This window comes from Aedes aegypti, chromosome 1 (genome assembly GCF_002204515.2).
Source record: "Aedes aegypti strain LVP_AGWG chromosome 1, AaegL5.0 Primary Assembly, whole genome shotgun sequence".
Taxonomy (NCBI): domain Eukaryota; kingdom Metazoa; phylum Arthropoda; class Insecta; order Diptera; family Culicidae; genus Aedes; species Aedes aegypti.
In genome coordinates, this window is record NC_035107.1 from 66823133 (window position 1) to 66839002 (window position 15870).

Sequence of the window (15870 nt, forward strand, 5' to 3'; positions counted from 1 at the left end):
AGAACTTCCTCCCTGAAGTTGGAAAAACTTCCTTCTAGAAGCTGGAAGAGCTTCCTCCCAAAAATGGAAAAGCTTTTTTCCTTCTTTCCTTCAATAAACTGGACTAGCTTCATTCCAGAAGCTGGAAAAGCTATTTTCCAGAAGCTGTAAGAGCTTTCTTCCAGAAGCTGGAAGAGCTTTCTTGCAGAAGCTGGAAAAGCTTTCTTGCAGAAGCTGGAAAAGCCTCCTTCCAGAAGCTAGAAAGCTTCTTTTCAGAAGCTGAAAAAGCATCCATTATAAAGCAGGAGAAGCTAACTTTCAGAAGCTGAAAAACCTTATTTCTAGGATCTTGGAAAACTTCCTTCCAGAAGCTAGAAAGGCTTCTTTCCAAAAACTGGAAAAGCATCCCACCAATATTGGAACACCTTATTTACTCCCTTCCTACAATAAATTGGACAAGCTTCCTTCCAGAAGCTGGAAAAGCTACTTTCCAGAAGCTGGAAGAGCTTTCTGTTCGAAGCTGGAAGAGCTTTCTTCCAGACGCTGGAAAAGCTTCCTTCCAGAAGCTGGAAGAGCTTTCTTGCAGAACCTGGAAGAGTTTTTTTTGCAGAAGCTGGATAAGCTTCCTTCCAGAAGCTGGAAGAGCTTTCTTGTAGAAGCTGGAAAAGCTTCCTACAAGAAGCTGGAAAAGCTTCCTACCAGAAGCTGGAAAAGCTTCCAACCAGAAGCATGAAAAGCTTCCTTCCAGATGCTGGAAAAGCTTCCTTCCAGAAACTGGAAAAGCATCCTTCCAGAAGCTGGAAAAGCATCCTTCCAGAAGCTGGAAAAGCTTCCTTCCAGAAGCTGGAAAAGCTTCCCTCCAGAAGCTGAAAAAGCATCCATCAAAAAGCAGGAAAAGCTACCTTTCAGAAGCTGAAAAAGCTTATTCCTAGGATCTTGGAAAGCCTCCTTCCAGAAGCTGAAAAGGTTTTTTTTTCAGAAACTGGAAAAGCTTCCCTCCAAAATTGGAAAAGCTTCCTTACTTCCTTCCTTCAATAAACTGGACTATCTTCCATCCAGAAGCAGGAAGAGCTTCCTTCCAGAAGCTGGAAGAGCTTTCTTCTATAAGCTGAAAGAGCTTTCTTGCAGAAGCTGGAAGAGCTTTCTTGCAAAAGCTAGAAAAGCTTCCTTCCAGAAGCTTGAGAGCTTCCTTCCAGAAGCTGAAAAGCTTCCATCAAAAAGCAGGAAAACCTTTCAGAAGTAGAAAGAGCTTATTTCTAGGATCTTGGAAAGCTTCAGAAGCTGAAAAGGCTTCCTTCCAGAAGCTGGAAAAGCTACTTTCCAGAAGCTGGAAGAGCTTTCTGTTCGAAGCTGGAAGAGCTTTCTTCCAGACGCTGGAAAAGCTTCCTTCCAGAAGCTGGAAGAGCTTTCTTGCAGAACCTGGAAGAGTTTTTTTTGCAGAAGCTGGAAAAGCTTCCTTCCAGAAGCTGGAAAAGCTTCCCTCCAGAAGCTGAAAAAGCATCCATCAAAAAGCAGGAAAAGCTACCTTTCAGAAGCTGAAAAAGCTTATTCCTAGGATCTTGGAAAGCCTCCTTCCAGAAGCTGAAAAGGTTTTTTTTTTTCAGAAACTGGAAAAGCTTCCCTCCAAAATTGGAAAAGCTTCCTTACTTCCTTCCTTCAATAAACTGGACTATCTTCCATCCAGAAGCAGGAAGAGCTTCCTTCCAGAAGCTGGAAGAGCTTTCTTCTATAAGCTGAAAGAGCTTTCTTGCAGAAGCTGGAAGAGCTTTCTTGCAAAAGCTAGAAAAGCTTCCTTCCAGAAGCTTGAGAGCTTCCTTCCAGAAGCTGAAAAGCTTCCATCAAAAAGCAGGAAAACCTTTCAGAAGTAGAAAGAGCTTATTTCTAGGATCTTGGAAAGCTTCAGAAGCTGAAAAGGCTTCCTTCCAGAAGCTGGAAAAGCTACTTTCCAGAAGCTGGAAGAGCTTTCTGTTCGAAGCTGGAAGAGCTTTCTTCCAGACGCTGGAAAAGCTTCCTTCCAGAAGCTGGAAGAGCTTTCTTGCAGAACCTGGAAGAGTTTTTTTGCAGAAGCTGGATAAGCTTCCTTCCAGAAGCTGGAAAAGCTTCCTTCCAGAAGCTGAAAAAGTTACCATTCAAAAGTAGGAAAAGCTACCTTCCAGAAGCTGTAAGAAGCTTCTTTCCAGAAGCTGGAAAAAACTTCCATCCAGAAGCTGGAAAAAACTTCCTTCCAGAAGCTGGAAAAAGCTTCTTTCCATTGCAGAAGCTGGGAAAAGCTTCCTTTCAGAAGCTGGAAAAAGCTTCTTTCCAGAAGCTGAAAAAAAAACTTCCATCCAGAAGCTGGAAAAAGCTTCTTTCCAGAAGCTGGAAAAGCTTCCTTTCAAAAGCTGGGGAAAAACTTTCTTCCAGAAGCTGGAAAAATCTTCCTTCTAGAAGCTGAGAAAAACTTCCTTCCAGAAGCTGGGAAAGCTTCCTTCCTTGAACTAAAAAAGCTTCATTCCAGAAGCTGGGATAGCTTCATTTCAGAAGCTGGAAAGTTTCCTTCCAGAAGCTAGAAAAGCTTCCTTCCAGAAGCTGGAAAAGCTTTCTTCCAGAAGCTGAAAAAGCTTCCATCAAAAAGCAGGAAAAGCTACCTTTCAGAAGTTGAAAAAGCTAATTCATTTCAAAAGCTGGAAAAAGCTTCCTTTCAGAAGCTGGAAAAATCTTCTTTCCAGAAGCTGGAAAAAACTTCCTTCCAGAAGCTGAAAAAACTTCCTTCCAGAAGCTGTAAGAAGCTTCTTTCCAGAAGCTGGTAAAAACTTCCTTCCAGAAGCTGGAAAGCTTCCTTCCAGAAGCTGGAAAAAACTTCCATCCAGAAGCTGGAAAAAGCTTCCTTCCAGAAGCTGGAAAAAGCTTCCTTTCAAAAGCTGGAAAAAGCTTCTTTTCAGAAGCTGGAAAAATCTTCTTTCCATTCCAGAAGCTGGGAAAAGCTTCTTTCCATTCCAGAAGCTGGGAAAAGCTTCCTTCCAAAAGCTGGGAAAAAACTATCTTCCAGAAGCTGGAAAAATCTTCCTTCTAGAAGCTGAGAAAAGCTTCCTTCCAGGAGCTGGAAAAACTTCCTTCCTTAAACTGAAAAAGCTTCATTCCAGAAGCTGGGATAGCTTCATTTCAGAAGCTGGAAAGTTTCCTTCCAGAAACTGGAAAATCTTCCTTCCAGAAGCTGGAAAAACTTCCTTGCAGAAGCTGAAAGAAGCTTTTTTCCAGAAGCTGGAAAAAGCTTCCTTCCAGAAGCTGGAAAAACCTTCCTACCAGAAGCTGGAAGAGCTTCCTTCCAGAAGCTGGAAGAGCTTCCTTCCAGAAGCTGAAAGAGCTTCCTTCCAGAAGCTGGAAATGATTTTTTCCAGAAGCCGGGCAATCTTCTTTCCAGAAAATTGACAAACTTCCTCTCAGACGCTGGAAAAGCTTTCTTCCAGAAGCTGGACAAGCTTCTTTCCAGAAACTGGAAAAGCTTCATTCCAGAAGCTGGAAAAGCTTTCTTCCAGAAGCTGGAACAATTTCCTTCTAGAAGCTGGAAAACCTTCTTCCCATAAGCTGGAAAGATTTTTCCTGGTAGCCTAGTTTTTTTTTCCAAGATGAGGGGAAAGCTTATTCCCAGAAGCTGAAGAAGCTTCTTTCTTCAATTTCTTCTTCTTGGCATTTACGTCCCCACTGGTACAGAGCCTGCTTCTCAGCTTAGTGTTCTTATGAGCACTTCCACAGTTATTAAATGAGAGCTTTCTACGCCAAAGTTGCCATTTTCACATTCGTATATCGTATTATATCGTATATCGTATTCGATTATACTCTATGCCCAGGGAAGTCAAGGAAATTTCCATTACGAAAAGATCCTGGACCGACCGGGAATTGAACCAGACACCTTCAGCACGGCTTTGCTTTGTAGCCCTTTCTTCAACTGGAAAAGCTTATTATCAGAAGCTGGAAAAAGCTTTTTAACAGAAGCTAGAAAAACTTATTCTCAAAAGCTAGAAAATCGTATTCCAGATTTTCCAGCTTCTAGAAAGAAAATTTCCAGCTTCTGGAAGGAAGCTTTCCAGCTTCTGGAAGAAAGCTTTCCAGCTTCTGGAAGGAAGCTTTCCAGCTTCTGGAAGGAAGCTTTCCAGCTTCTGGACTGGAAGAAAGCTTTCCAGCTTCTGGAAGGAAGCTTTCCAGCTTCTGGAAGGAAGCTTTCAAGCTTCTGGAAGGAAGCTTTCCAGCTTCTGGAAGGAAGCTTTCCAGCTTCTGGAAGGAAGCTTTCCAGCTTCTGGAAGGAAGCTTTCCAGCTTCTGGAAGGAAGCTTTCCAGCTTCTGGAAGGAAGCTTTCCAGCTTCTGGAAGGAAGCTTTCCAGCTTCTGGAAGGAAGCTTTCCAGCTTCTGGAAGGAAGCTTTCCAGCTTCTGGAAGGAAGCTTTCCAGCTTCTGGAAGGAAGCTTTCCAGCTTCTGGAAGGAAGCTTTCCAGCTTCTGGAAGGAAGCTTTCCAGCTTCTGGAAGGAAGCTTTCCAGCTTCTGGAAGGAAGCTTTCCAGCTTCTGGAAGGAAGCTTTCCAGCTTCTGGAAGGAAGCTTTCCAGCTTCTGGAAGGAAGCTTTCCAGCTTCTGGAAGGAAGCTTTCCAGCTTCTGGAAGGAAGCTCTTCCAGCTTCTGGAAGGAAGCTCTTCCAGCTTCTGGAAGGAAGCTCTTCCAGCTTCTGGAAGGAAGCTCTTCCAGCTTCTGGAAGGAAGCTCTTCCAGCTTCTGGAAGGAAGCTCTTCCAGCTTCTGGAAGGAAGCTCTTCCAGCTTCTGGAAGGAAGCTCTTCCAGCTTCTGGAAGGAAGCTCTTCCAGCTTCTGGAAGGAAGCTCTTCCAGCTTCTGGAAGGAACAACTACCGAAAAGCTAAACATTACATATAATCTGCAATTGGATTAGATGGACAAATTGATGTGAAGATTTGCGAAAAAGTTACACGTCTTCTCAGTGAGAATCGAACTCACGACTCCCCGATCTCTAGTTGGGGCGCGTTAACCACTACGCCATGAGAGGACTCATGAACGCAGAAGTTAACCTGAATTCGATTTCAGCTCAATAATCACGTGGTCCTCTTTCGCAAAGTGCACCTCTTTCGGAAGAATTAGATGCCCATCCAAACACAACGCTTTCTATATATATCCAATGCCTAGCCCGAGAGCGCATTGTTTTTTTAGATATAGGAATAGCACACTACACTAGCCAGCAACTGCGCTGGCTGAGGTTTCTATTGTGTGGGCTTCCAATGGACCCATTGGAAGCCCACACAATAGAAACCTCAGCCAGCGCAGTTGCTGGCTAGTGTAGTGTGCTATTCCTATATCTAAAAAAACAATGCGCTCTCGGGCTAGGCATTGGATATATATAGAAAGCGTTGTGTTTGGATGGGCATCTAATTCTTCCGAAAGAGGTGCACTTTGCGAAAGAGGACCACGTGATTATTGAGCTGAAATCGAATTCAGGTTAACTTCTGCGTTCATGAGTCCTCTCATGGCGTAGTGGTTAACGCGCCCCAACTAGAGATCGGGGAGTCGTGAGTTCGATTCTCACTGAGAAGACGTGTAACTTTTTCGCAAATCTTCACATCAATTTGTCCATCTAATCCAATTGCAGATTATATGTAATGTTTAGCTTTTCGGTAGTTGTTAAACTTCCACTCGGCTGGTTGGCCGTAAACCACGATTCATAATTAAAACAAGTATTTATCGAGCAACGGACTCATGTTCCGTAACCGGTCGTTTGAGAACGTCGCGACCCATTGGAAGCCCACACAATAGAAACCTCAGCCAGCGCAGTTGCTGGCTAGTGTAGTGTGCTATTCCTATATCTAAAAAAACAATGCGCTCTCGGGCTAGGCATTGGATATATATAGAAAGCGTTGTGTTTGGATGGGCATCTAATTCTTCCGAAAGAGGTGCACTTTGCGAAAGAGGACCACGTGATTATTGAGCTGAAATCGAATTCAGGTTAACTTCTGCGTTCATGAGTCCTCTCATGGCGTAGTGGTTAACGCGCCCCAACTAGAGATCGGGGAGTCGTGAGTTCGATTCTCACTGAGAAGACGTGTAACTTTTTCGCAAATCTTCACATCAATTTGTCCATCTAATCCAATTGCAGATTATATGTAATGTTTAGCTTTTCGGTAGTTGTTAAACTTCCACTCGGCTGGTTGGCCGTAAACCACGATTCATAATTAAAACAAGTATTTCTGGAAGGAAGCTCTTCCAGCTTCTGGAAGGAAGCTCTTCCAGCTTCTGGATGGAAGCTCTTCCAGCTTCTGGAAGGAAGCTCTTCCAGCTTCTGGAAGGAAGCTCTTCCAGCTTCTGGAAGGAAGCTCTTCCAGCTTCTGGAAGGAAGCTCTTCCAGCTTCTGGAAGGAAGCTCTTCCAGCTTCTGGAAGGAAGCTCTTCCAGCTTCTGGAAGGAAGCTCTTCCAGCTTCTGGAAGGAAGCTCTTCCAGCTTCTGGAAGGAAGCTCTTCCAGCTTCTGGAAGGAAGCTCTTCCAGCTTCTGGAAGGAAGCTCTTCCAGCTTCTGGAAGGAAGCTCTTCCAGCTTCTGATAGGAAGCTCTTCCAGCTTCTGATAGGAAGCTCTTCCAGCTTCTGTAAGGAAGCTCTTCCAGCTTCTGGAAGGAAGCTCTTCCAGCTTCTGGAAGGAAGCTCTTCCAGCTTCTGGAAGGAAGCTCTTCCAGCTTCTGGAAGGAAGCTCTTCCAGCTTCTGGATGGAAGCTCTTCCAGCTTCTGGAAGGAAGCTCTTCCAGCTTCTGGAAGGAAGCTCTTCCAGCTTCTGGAAGGAAGCTCTTCCAGCTTCTGGAAGGAAGCTCTTCCAGCTTCTGGAAGGAAGCTCTTCCAGCCTCTGGAAGGAAGCTCTTCCAGCTTCTGTAAGGAAGCTCTTCCAGTTTCTGGAAGGAAGCTCTTCCAGTTTCTGGAAGGAAGCTCTTCTAGCTTCTGTAAGGAAGCTCTTCCAGCTTCTGGAAGGAAGCTCTTCCAGCTTCTGTAAGGAAGCTCTTCCAGTTTCTGGAAGGAAGCTCTTCCAGTTTCTGGAAGGAAGCTCTTCCAGCTTCTGTAAGGAAGCTCTTCCAGCTTCTGTAAGGAAGCTCTTCCAGCTTCTGTAAGGAAGCTCTTCCAGCTTCTGGAAGGAAGCTCTTCCAGTTTCTGGAAGGAAGCTCTTCCAGTTTCTGGAAGGAAGCTCTTCCAGCTTCTGGAAGGAAGCTCTTCCAGCTTCTGGAAGGAAGCTTTCCAGCTTTTATATCTTCCAGGAAGAAGTTTTCCAGGCTAGGAAACTTCTTCAGTCTAAGCGATCGAAAAAGCATTTCCATGACATTTTAAAGATCGCTTCAAGTAACTAGGGTGGTAAATGACTGGACAATGCGTACCATTGGTACTTCGCGTACCTGCAGGTATAAAATAGACCCCATTTGTGGTCCTTAGCCTCTTGTCCAGTAGCTCCTATCCCTACCTCCCCGTGGTGCCGCCTGGGATACGAGTAACCGTAGGGAAGATCGGGTAACCAACCCTGGTGGAACCTTGGTCGTATGCTGACAGGGAAGGGGGGCTCCTCTCTTCTGAGGGTGTAGCTTATCAGAGCGTCTGTTCTCCATGTTAGGGGCGGCTCAAAACAGCGTCTGTTCTCCATGTTAGGAGCGGCTGATCATCGTCCTAGTGCCAGCGTGGGACTCTAAACAGTGCTGTGCACGATGATCCTCCGGCGAGACAGGGGGTTGGTGCAGGCCTTACAAGCCAGCCGTAAAAATCATCAGTACATGAAGCATACAATGTAAATTCGGACCGGAACAATCGGCATAGACCCAGGCATCGAAAACGGACTAACGATTGGAAACACGGATCATGGAACTGTAAGTCTCTCAATTTCTTGGGAAGTACCCGCATTCTTTCCGAATTATTGAGGGTCCGCAAGTTCGACATCGTAGCGCTGCAGGAGGTTTGCTGGAAAGGGTCGACGGTACATACGTATAGGGATGGTTATACCATCTACCAGAGCTGCGGCAATAGACATGAGCTAGGCACAGCTTTTATCGTGATGGGCGAAATGCAGAGGCGCGTGATTGGGTGGTGGCCAATCGACAACAGAATGTGCAAGTTGAGGATCAAAGGCCGTTTCTTCAATATCAGCATAATCAACGTGCACAGCCCTCACCTAGCAAGTGGCGATGACGATAAGGACGCTTTCTACGCGCAGCTGGAACGTAAATACGACGGCTGCCCAAGCCATGATGTCAAAATCGTTATCGGAGATCTCAACGCTCAGGTTGGCCAGGAGGAGGAATTTAGACCGATTATAGGGAAGTTCAGGGCTCACCAGCTTACGAACGAAAACGGCCTTAGACTGATTGATTTCGCCGCCTCCAAAAACATGGCCATACGTAGTACCTACTTCCAGCACAGCCTCCCGTATCGGTACACCTGGAGATCACCCCAACAGACTGAATCACAAATCGACCACGTTTTGATTGATGGAAGGCACTTCTCGGACATTATCGACGTCAGAAACTATCGCGGCGCAAACATCGATTCGGACCACTACCTTGTGACGGTTAAAGTGCGCCAACGACTCTCCGTTGTGAACAACATTCGGTACCGACGCCCGCTCCGGTACAATCTGGAGCGACTCAAGCAACCCGAAGTCGCAACTGAATACGCGCAAAGCCTTGAGGCAGCGTTGCCGGAAGAGGGAGAGCTCACCGAAGCCCCTCTTGAGGACTGCTGGAGTAGTCTCAAAGCAGCCATAAACAACGCAGCGGAAGGTGCCATTGGGTTCGTGGAAGCAAATCGACGGAACGGTTGGTTCGACGAGGAGTGTCAGACGGTTTTGGACGAGAAGAATGCAGCGCGGGCGATGTTGCTGCAGCAAGGCACCCGTCAAAACGTGGAACGATACAAACAGAAGCGAAGACAGCAAACCCATCTATTCCGGGATAAAAAGCGCCACCTGGAAGAGTTGGAGTGCGAAGAGATGGAGCAGTTGTATCGTTCTCAAGAAACACGTAAGTTCTACAAGAAACTAAATGCATCCCACAAAGGCTTTGTGCCGCGAGCCGAAATGTGCCGGGATAAGGATGGAGGTATCTTGACGGACGAACGTGAGGTGATTGAAAGGTGGAAGCAGCACTACGATGAACACCTAAACGGCGCAGAGGAGGAAGATCAAGACAGCAGGAGGAATGGCTTCATCAGTACGGCGGATGAGGGAGACGTGCCAACTCCCACAATAGGTGAAGTTAAGAATGCTATCAAACAGCTCAAGAACAACAAAGCAGCTGGAAAGGATGGTATTGGAGCGGAACTTATTAAAATGGGCCCGGACAGGTTGGCCACTTGTCTGCACCGATTGATAGCCAGGATCTGGGATACAGAACAGCTACCGGAGGAGTGGAAGGAGGGAATAATATACCCAATATACAAAAAGGGTGACAAGTTAGAATGTGAGAACTATCGAGCGATCACCATTCTTAATGCAGCCTATAAAGTGCTTTCCCAGATCATCTTCCGCCGTCTATCGCCACTGGCAAGCAGATTTGTTGGAAGTTATCAAGCCGGATTTGTGGACGGGCGATCGACGACAGACCAAATCTTTATGTTGCGGCAGATCCTCCAAAAGTGTCGCGAATATCAAGTCCCTACGCACCACCTATTCATCGATTTCAAAGCGGTCGATGGTATGACCGCGAAGAGCTATGGAAGATTATGGACGAGAACGGTTTTCCCGGGAAACTGACTAGACTGATCAAAGCAACGATGGATAGTGTACAGTGCTGTGTGAAGATATCGGGTGCTTTATCGGACCCGTTTGAAACACGCAAAGGACTTCGACAAGGCGATGGTCTTTCCTGCCTCCTGTTCAATATTGCGCTAGAAGGTGTTATGAAACGGGCGGGCTTCAACATGCGGGGCACGATCTTCAATAAATCCAGCCAGTTCATTTGTTTCGCTGACGACGTGGACATTGTCGGAAGAACGTTCCAGGTGGTTGCTGAACAGTGTACCAGGCTGAAACGTGAAGCAGATCGGGTTGGATTGAAGGTAAATACGTCGAAGACGAAATATCTGCTGGCTGGAGGAACCGAGCGCGATAGAGCTCGCATAGGCAGACGGGTGACGATCGACGGGGATGAGTTCGAGGTGGTGGACGAATTCGTCTACCTCGGATCATTGATAACGTCGGATAACAACTGCAGCAGAGAAATTCGAAGACGTATCATCACCGGAAGTCGTGCTTACTATGGACTCCACAAGACCTTGCGGTCTGGTAAACTTCACTTCCGTACTAAGTGTACCATGTACAAGACGCTACTAAGACCGGTAGTCCTCTACGGGCATGAGACGTGGACAATGCTCGAAGAGGACCTGCAAGCGCTAGGAGTTTTTGAACGACGTGTGCTTAGGACGATCTTCGGCGGAGTATGTGAGAACGGCGTATGGAGGAGAAGAATGAACCACGAGCTTGCGCAACTCTACGGTGAACCCAGTATCACGAAAGTCGCCAAAGCTGGAAGGGTACGATGGGCGGGACACGTTGTGAGAATGCCGGACAACAATCCCGCAAAAATGGTGTTCAACTCAAATCCGGCCGGTACAAGACGAAGGGGAGCGCAACGAGCTAGGTGGTTTGACCAAGTGGAGCAGGATCTTGGAAGTGTGGGGCGATCGAGGAATTGGAGGTTAGCAGCCATGGACCGAGTTAGTTGGCGTAACATTGTGGCGCAGGTCATGTCTTGAAGGACGTAGAGCCAGCAAAAGTAAAGTAAAGTCAAGTAACTAGGAATTCTTTTTTTTTTCGGGGAACTGAAGCCGCTGCATCTTAGAATAGCCAAAAATTTCTTTACAACTAGTAATTTGCTTGCGATTATGAAACACAATACGCTTTTCCGAACCCTCATTCAGCCGGGAAACCTTCCAAAAGCTGGTGCTGCGGTTCACCATTATTTGAAGCATATTTTGGCACTCCACGAGTGTTCTACCGAAAAGAGTAAAGAAAAAACACCGAAATGCATCGCACAAGCCCCTTTCTGCCGGCATAATAAATGCGAAGCCTCGCAAGTGACCCGGTAACATTATCTGGGCTATGATTCAACGCTGATTTTCCGAAAAGGGTCAGAACAGCGTATCGAATGACCTACTTTGAGGAAAGGGGGGTGTGTGCCAACAGCAGTGCTGTGATTTTAAATTAGTGCGATGCCACCGGTAGTTGGCACCTTGTTCAACTACAAACCGATTATTATTATTCATTGGCTGCCGCACGACAATTTGCTCTGGTTTCAGTTCAAACAATATTATTATTGACCGGGCCAATAACAACCCGATAGTAGAAGTGGAGTGGTGGATGACGACTCGACGCAGAGCGCAAGCAAATTAAAAGCAAACATCTGACCGGCCGCCGGAGGCTTGTTTTTCCTGTTAAAGCATTCGACCACTATCATGTAACACGCATCCAGTGACGCAGTAAAGGGAACAAACAAGTCATGGGTGTAACCAAAGAGGAGAGGCGAAGGGTTCAAGATTCTTTCAACCCCACCCCCTCCCCCTCGTTGAAGTCTTGGCTACGCTCATGGAACAAGTCCCGTACCCATTGATAGTAGAATAATGATGATTATAGGCGAGTATCGTGTTTGGTTGGGAGAACAAAGGCTGCCCTTACTAGGCGACGATAGCTGATTAGTCGTACATATTACGGTTTGAAGGGCATTCGCGAGAGAAGAAATGCTAGGTGCTTTGTACTTGGTCTTACCTCAAGCTGGTATCCTCTTTCAACAGCTCGTATTTTCCCTGCTGTTTGGACATTCTCTGTCCGGTTCGTTTCGTCCCGGTTGATATCATAGCGGCGTCGGGAACATATTTCTTACGGGCACACAAGGAAGTTGTAAGATACGATCCCCTTCGCGTTTTCTTCTTGTCCCCCCCAAGACTGCACCGGATGGCTTTCTCGGAGACGTTGGCTGTTTCTTCTAGTTTTGAAAAGCACTTCAACTTAGTCTCTTCCAGTTTCACGTCTAACTTTTCGGTCTACCAATATGAGTACGGTCTGACCGTGATCGTCGTAGTCGGAATGAATAAATTTACATAATATCGTAGTTCGAAACTTGCTACACCGACGACGACTACTGAAAGCTCGGAGAAAAAATTACACACATATTTTAATCCCTTTTTCTTCACAACAGTAAGGCAAGGCATCCGATCACTAGGGTGTCCCAAAATTGAACTTTGTCGGAAAACTTGGCGGCTCAATCTCCAAACGGTAGCTGTATATGTTACTAACAAACTTTTGTATGAGGTGAAATAGTATTTAAAGGTTACGTTGTTAAAATATGTGAAAAAATCTAATTTTTGTATAAACAGAAAAAGTTATGCAAAATTTCGTGAGACTATTTTTTTTGCGGATTCTTTGAGGTCCAAACAATTTGAAAAATATGTTCACAGCAAGCAAAATTTAACACTTATTTTTAAAATCTTCGAAAACTATGATTTGCTCGATACATTCTAGTATAATACCATGCCTTCAAAAAGATGGTGAATTTTGTAAGGAAAAACTTTACCGAAGACAGCATAGATCTAGTTTTATGCATTTTAACTCTAAATTAACTCTAGATTTGCTAAGGGTAGAAATATGATTTTTTGGAATTTTTTGAAGAATATCATTCAAATATGATCCAATTTCCAACATATATACCCATGATTGCTGAACTTTTGATAGCTATTCAATATGGCATTATATCTTATTTATACACTATTCACCAACAGACTATTCACGTGTCTCAATTATTATAACTATGCCTATATAACTTTTTTTTTTTTGATACCCCTGTTTACTATCGCAACGTGCTCAGTAGAGCATTTGCAAACTGTTACCATTCAGGATAACGGCCGTTATCTGATGATGCGAGGTATCCCAATCCGGAATGACCTTTAAAATAAATTTAACTACTAGGTTAGGGTCTGTAACCAAATTTCAAAAGGATTTAGAATGCCCTTGTTGCAATATTTTTTCCTACTTGCACATAATGCCGAACAGTCACAAAGCAGATGTTGAGAGGTCTCTTTTTCACAGCCACAAAACCGACAGACATCAATTTGACTTCGACTTATCTTTTTCAAATGATATCTTGCCAGACAGTGTCCCGTAAGCAGCCCAATAAATATTCTTAGTGATTTTTTATTTAAATTTTTTTCCGTTATTTGTTTGTTTGGAGTTATGAAGAGTTTCGATTGCCTTAAATTTTTTTTATAGCTTTCCAATTCAACTGAATCATATTGTCTTTCCATTGCTTTAATTCCAATTGTGTTACACATTTAGATATTCCACAGAAAGGTTCTGGTCCTATACACTGAGAACTTGCGCCTTGTCTGGCAAGTAAATCGGCTTTCTCGTTTCCTTCAATCCCACAATGGCCTGGAACCCAGTACAGATGGACCTGGTTTTTCATAGCCAATTGCTTAAGAATTGTTATACATTCCCAAACCAATTTTGATTGGCATGTGAAACATTTTAATGCGTTCAGAGCCGCCTGACTATCTGAAAATATGCAAATCCTTGCATGTCTGTAGTTTCTTTTCAAACATATATATGCACATTCTAAGATGGCGTATACTTCTGCAAAGAAGACGGTTGTCCATCTTCCCATACGTATTTAAACATGAATCCCCGGGCCTATAATACCAGCTCCGGCACTATCATTCATTTTGGAACCATATGTGTAAAAAATAATCGATCCTGGTAAAATAATAGGCCCTCCTGATTCCCATATTTGGCGATTCGTATTAATCACTTCATATGGTTTATCTAGGTTCAGGATTTTTTCCATCCAGTCTTCGATCATCTGTACTGATTTATCAATACGAAAATCTTTCATTATTCTAAGATGCCCAGAAAGATTGTCTTCTAGAAAAATGGTAGTTCTTCGCAGCCTTGGCGCACTCCTTTCAGCTTCCATTTGCACGTATAGATGTACTGATGCCTCTAAGGCTTTTGATGGTGTACTGTGCATTGCTCCTGTTATAGCCATACAGACCAAACGTTGAAATTTCGCTAACTTTTGTTGGGATGTAATTTGATTTGTTTTAGGCCACCAAACAAATGAGGCATAAACAATTCTGGGTCTTACAATAACTGTGTAAATCCAATGAATCATTTTAGGTTTGAGTCCCCATTTTTTACCAAATGTTTTCTTACTCACCCAGAGAGCATTCGTGGCTTTACTTATGACCTGCTCTAAGTGTAAGCTCCAGTTAAGTTTATCATCTAGAATGACCCCTAGATACTTTACACTGGATGAATATTGTAAAATGGATCCATTAATTATCAAGCTTTTCAGTGTAATTTTCCTTTTACGAGTAAATGGAACTAAAACTGTTTTTGATGGGTTTATATTTAGTACTTCGTTTTGGCATCACTCAACAGTGCAGTTTAGTGCAGATTGCATTCTATTTGTGATGATATTATCAAACTTTCCACGTACTATTATGGCAATATCATCAGCAAATCCTATAACTTTGAAGCCTTTTTCTACTAGTTTATTGAGAATGTCATCAACAACAAGGGATCATAATAAAGGCGACAATACACCTCCTTGAGGACAACCCTTAGTAGTCCTTATTGTTATCGATGATTCCCCCAATTCGGAAGACACTTCTCTACTTTTCAGCATTTTCATTATCCAAACTCTAACGCTGGGGTCAAAGTTTCTTTTCTCCATTGATTTTTTTTATAGATTTGTATGTCGTATTATCAAAAGCACCTTCCACATCAAGAAATGCAACGAGAGCAATTTCTTTTTTGTCAAGAGTACTTTCTATTTTTGTAACTAGATTGTGTAAAGCTGTGACAGTAGATTTATATGGTTGATAAGCAAATTGAAACCTATTAAGAGGAATTGTGCGCAAATATTCTGATTTAATATATTCATCTATAATCTTTTCCATGATTTTAAGCATGGTAGATGTAAGACTTATCGGTCTAAAAGATTTTGGATTTGTTTTGTCCTTTTTTCCGGCCTTAGGAATAAAGACAACACGAACTTGAATCCATATCTTTGGTATATGACCAAACGTTAAACTAGCTTTGAAAATATTTGTTAGATAATCAATCAGTGCTTCTCCACCCTTCTGTAGAAGTGCAGGAAAAATACCGTCCTTCCCAGGCGATTTGAACGGTTCAAAGGAGTTTATTGCCCATTCAACTTTAGATCACGTGAAGATGGTATTGGGTATGGATGAATTGCTTATAGTCCCGGTTGGCCTACAACTCTCATCAATATGAGCACCCCGTTCATCTACACTTGACGCTGTGTATCAACAGTGAATTTACCGTTTGTTTTCCGTACATTTCCCAAACCATTTGAATGGTCTTTAGAAAGCACTTTTTGCAGTTTCGCTACATCTGGAGTTTTCTCCATGTTTTCACAGTAAGACCTCCAGGTTCGCCTTTTTGATGTTCGTATTTCTTTATTGTACATCGTAAGGACCTTCTTGTATTGATCCCATTGCCCAGAAACTTTCGCATGGTTAAAAAGTTGCCGAGATTTTTGTTTAAGGTTTTATTCCACCAAGGAACATGCCTATATTACTAACAACAACAGTAAAAAAAGACAAATCAAACATAAAACAGTTGAACACTAAATTATGCTGTTTTCGGTCGATGGTCAGGTATGGTCAGTCTCGTATAGCGAGGTGGCAATTGTCGACTAGAGTGAAGTGACTATTCATTTAATTTGCACCGCGAGTCACTTCACTCGAGTCGACAATTGTCCCCTCGCTATACGAGACCAACAATTCTCACCTCGCGCCAGTCGTAGAATAAGCCCAATTATCTAAAAAAGTGCGCTGCAAACCTGTAATGGCATCATTCATCTCGTAGTTGATGCGGCGGAAGGG

The 15870-nt window shown here is 43.9% G+C and overlaps 1 protein-coding gene across 14 annotated transcripts in view; it reads right to left on the reverse strand.

Annotated features, from left to right (window-relative positions):
• Positions 1-15870, reverse strand: part of LOC5572391 (chitinase-like protein 3) — a 63932-nt gene that overhangs the window by 34933 nt on the left and 13129 nt on the right. For 5 of the 14 annotated variants that reach the window (XM_021838688.1, XM_021838674.1, XM_021838668.1 and 2 more), the window contains exon 2: positions 11732-12101. In XM_021838688.1, the coding sequence (XP_021694380.1) occupies positions 11732-11820 (89 nt within the window). In that variant the 5' untranslated portion in view covers positions 11821-12101. Of the gene's footprint in view, positions 1-11731; positions 12112-15870 lie in introns of all 14 variants that reach the window. The other 9 variants (XM_021838682.1, XM_021838670.1, XM_021838666.1 and 6 more) reach the window with 2 other exon arrangements.